Source organism: Drosophila grimshawi, unplaced genomic scaffold, assembly GCF_018153295.1.
Source record: "Drosophila grimshawi isolate 15287-2541.00 unplaced genomic scaffold, ASM1815329v1 contig_1377, whole genome shotgun sequence".
Classification (NCBI taxonomy): domain Eukaryota; kingdom Metazoa; phylum Arthropoda; class Insecta; order Diptera; family Drosophilidae; genus Drosophila; species Drosophila grimshawi.
Window position 1 is genome coordinate 16,667,653 of NW_025062900.1, and position 3,936 is coordinate 16,671,588.

A 3,936-nucleotide genomic window follows, 5' to 3' on the forward strand; every position below is an offset into this window, starting at 1 on the left:
TCCTGTCCTCAGAATTTATTAAGATGCTGCACAGTGGGTAAAATAATAATTTATCTTTTATATTTCAACATATCAATTTCACAAACATTGCTTAACTAGTACAACAGAAAATAATTTTAAAATTACGACAACCATTTCGAATGAAAAAATTCAATAATTGGAAGTTGTTTAATATATTTAAATATGGTTTTATCATTGTTTAACATTAAACATATATTTTTGTATATGTATATTGACATTATATAAACTAAGCATATTTTTTTTTTTTTGAATATTTTGAAAATTTGCTGTATTTTTGGGAGTGCTTTGGCCACCGTGCCGGTGGCAGGGCTTGCGTTTTGTTTTTACATGTAATGGCATTTTAATTGCACGCTACAACTCAGCGAAGTGTCTCTCAATTAAAAGTGTCTGCTTGGCTCAAAAGGATGTCGTCGTCGTGGGATCTTCGTCGAATGCGGGGAAAGGGAATAGATGTCAGGCACATGTCGTAATTTGCCGCACAGCGCATCACAGCGCTGGTGGCCCAGACCAGGACCACAAGAAGGGCTAGGCTCAGGCCCACAGCCATGTAACTGTTAATTATGCAACGCAGATAAGAAGCTCTTCCAACCGGCTAAGTAGGAGTGGTAAAAACTGTGTGAATGCCACTTAAATTTAAACGTTTTACTAAAGCCTCAGCTTTGCCAGAGATATCAAATTAAAGTAAATTGTTCACAGTAAAAAAATAAAAAAAATAATAATAATAGTTATACATGACTGAAGCCAAGCACGCAGAGAGTGAACGACGGGAGGAATTGCGACAGGAACCTCTTAGTTTGCGTCATGAATTTCGATATAGGAATCTGGGACTTCACCATCATGCAGCCCAGGACTTTTATAGATCACAAGTAAGTTCATCAAATAACTTTCATTCAAAGCTCTTCAACTGTTCTATAACCCATCCAGTGGCAATCGGAAGCAAGGTCGTTTGGCTTTCTCATCTATCGTTGGATTTTGTGCACCTTCTTTGGCACTGCTTTATTCAGCTATTTCAAACTCTATTATCGCAAAGGACATTGGTTTATCTACTTAACTAATTGGGGTTTTGTGCTGTGTGCCGTTACTAGCATTAGTGGAGCAATTTTAGTTACTCTATATCACATAAATCCTGCACAAATATGTGAGTATAAATAAAATACAAGGCAGAGTACACCAGTTATCCAACTGAGTAATTTTGTGACTATATTTTGAACTGCGAGAATAAATACATCTTCGCCTTAGTTGGCCTATCACAGCAGTCTTAATTCTTTGAGAGACACTTATAATTTATCGTAATGCAATTCTGTAGTCTATATTTTTCATTAAACAGCAACACTTTTGTTGCACAAAACCAATATGCTTATCTGCCTTTGGTATATACATATTTACATAATAAATATTTTATCCTGATTGTATATAACTGGAACTATTGGAACTGAGATTAAGTAGTTGGCAGATTGAGGCAATTAAGAATTTTTGAATTGATGCGGTAGATAAACAATAGAGTTGTCAGATTCAGTAGATTCAATAATCACAACTAAGTAAATAACTAAATATGTTTTATATTTTTCAACATTTTATGTTATGACTGAATATGAAATGCTTTACTTTACCTCAAATAATGCATTTGCTTCTAACACTCTCCATAGTGAATCGAAGCTACTTGATGAGTTGTTATTGGGCCTGTTATTGGGTAAATTTGATCATTGCGCAAAAGATTTGTATAATCTATTGGACGTGTGTGTACCCCAGGGATCAGACGTCCAATAATCCGGTTAGGCTAAATGCCCTCTTCAACATATGGCTGCATGTCCTGCCATCCCTGCTATTCACCATAGATCACATGGTGGTCGCACAGCCATCGCGTCTGCTGCATGTCTTCTATCCATTAGTGTTTTCCGGGGCCTATATGGGATTTGCCTATGTTTACTATTTGTTAGGTGGCCTGGATCCGTATGTATATACTAATATAAACTAATAATAACTCAAATATTCTGCATCTCTCCGTTTACAGACGCGGACGTCCTTATATCTATCCCATTTTGAACTTTGCAAAGCCGTTAAGTGTGTTGAAATTCGTTGGGTGGACAACGATACTCCTGGTCTTCTGCTCAACTCTTCAGTACGGTTTGTATCGTCTGAGGGTCCTGATAGCGCGCAAGCTGGGTAAACTGCAGTAACTGGTGTCTCTACATACGTATATCATTTTCAGTGGGGGGTGGAAAATTATTCTAATTGCATAATATTAAAGCGTTCCAGTCCCCAGTGCCCACATTTGGTTCTTTGTGTCATTTTTGTGTTATTTAATCCGCTGGAACGTGATTCGAATGCGCAACGCAAATGCATTTCCCCAAAACTCCACCTTTATCCCACAAAACATCTACGCATTTCTATCTTTTCCACCCTGCCTCCCATTTATTATGCAAAGCAAATTGTTATGCTCAGCTTTGCTCTCGTTTATTACTGCGTATCACAAGTTCTATTTATTTATGTATTATTTTTTGTTGTTGTCTTCTTTTTGAATATGTAATTTGTTTTGATAATTTTATGACTTCTGGATACATGGCTGGAGGTTTCAGTGTGTATTTAGTTTTGAGACACACATCACAAAAATAAGTTTAAAGTATCAAATTGCAAAAGAGCAATATACTCAAATAATGTTGTTGAAATATTGTTAAGGCATTTCAAAATTTTAAAGTAACATGTATACAAGCAATAAATATTCTGTAAGAATAATTTCATGAATAACTTAAATGAATATTTTTTAGTTCCGCTGGAAAGAAATTGAAATAAACTCACAATTATTGAAATAATTAAGACAATATAAGACTCAGATAGTTAAGTGTGAAGTTTGATTCTTATTTGTTGGAATATTTGTATGGCAATTTGGCGGTAATTTTTTTCATTTCGCAGCAACATGTGTTGAAAGCAAAAAATATTTGCTTAAGAGCAAAAAAAAAAAGCAAACTCTATTTTTAGAAATAGCTTAGACAAATAAGTAAGCAGTTAATAATGCTTAGCTTAGCCTAAATCTTTCCTATTATTTATCAAACAACTTTGGCACCACTTGTCAGTCTTTGGCTCTGCTAGTTTTCTGTACAATTTATTTTTGCTAGCACATCAGCTGTGCACTCTTTCTTTACAATTAGCCACTTCATGGAGACAGTCTTAGCCACAAATGAGACTGCGTCGGCTAGCATAAAATTGACGTCAGTGTAAATGGCATTATTGAAATATTTATGCTGGCTTACAATACACAGGCTGAGCCTGCTGCAGAGTTGCCACAGTTGTCAGGCGACATGAAGTTACTTAAATAATTTCAATATGTGTGCGAAAGTTGATGGATACACAGATGGGTAGATGCAGGAATCGGCCTTTTGGAAGTCACTTTGTGGGCGTGTGTGTGTGTGTGTGGGTGAGGAAGTGGGGGCACTCCACCGGAGCGCATTTGGCAACACTGTTAGTGCAGCCACTTAGCCTTGTTAGTTGCAGCTGGCGGTAGTCGAAACATATCGAATGTTAACGTATTTATGGCTGCACTCTGCATGACAGCCGCCAAATCGTCCTGCCAAAATGGGGCGTGTCGCATATGTGTGTATGGGCGTGTGTGTGTGTGTGAGTTAAGTGTACGCTTAAAGCAGCATCTTAAATTGTTATCAGCAGTCGCCAGGGGGTGCCAGCAAGTGGAGCGTTCCGTTTCGTAGCTAACAAGGCGCAAAACATTTTAACATTTTTTAACATTTCCGCACTTTTGCATTCAATTTAATTTAACATAAACATTTATATGTTTATTATGGCACGCATATGCTGCAGCAGTGTTGTCGCTGACGTTGACGTTGACGACGATGCTGACGCTGCCGCTGACGTTGACGTTGACGTCGCTGCTGTTCATTGTGCATGAGAGTTTCATGCTTGAAA

General features: G+C 37.3%; 1 protein-coding gene across 2 annotated transcripts; it reads left to right on the forward strand.

The window, feature by feature from the left end:
* Positions 1-716: 716 nt before the first annotated feature.
* LOC6562409 (protein rolling stone) lies at positions 717-2,287 on the forward strand. Of its 2 annotated transcripts, none has more exons than XM_032736359.1 (4): positions 717-887; positions 946-1,159; positions 1,668-1,975; positions 2,033-2,287. In XM_032736359.1, the coding sequence occupies exons 1-4, from the start codon at positions 753-755 to the stop codon at positions 2,186-2,188; spliced, it is 813 nt and encodes a 270-aa protein (XP_032592250.1). In that variant the 5' UTR covers positions 717-752; the 3' UTR covers positions 2,189-2,287. The 2 variants fall into 2 exon arrangements, with proteins under 2 accessions (XP_032592250.1, XP_001987953.1); XM_001987917.2 differs by having other exon boundaries at positions 1,668-1,971.
* The last annotated feature ends 1,649 nt before the right edge of the window (positions 2,288-3,936 follow it).

Excerpts from the sequence above, each read along its gene's own strand:
- LOC6562409 (XM_001987917.2), top strand. The coding sequence starts at position 753 with ATGACTGAAGCCAAGCACGCAGAGAGTGAACGACGGGAGGAATTGCGA. Across the intron at positions 1,160-1,667 it reads CATAAATCCTGCACAAATAT|TGAATCGAAGCTACTTGATG; the intron begins GTGAGTATAAAT and ends CACTCTCCATAG. Across the intron at positions 1,972-2,032 it reads TTGTTAGGTGGCCTGGATCC|ACGCGGACGTCCTTATATCT; the intron begins GTATGTATATAC and ends CTCCGTTTACAG.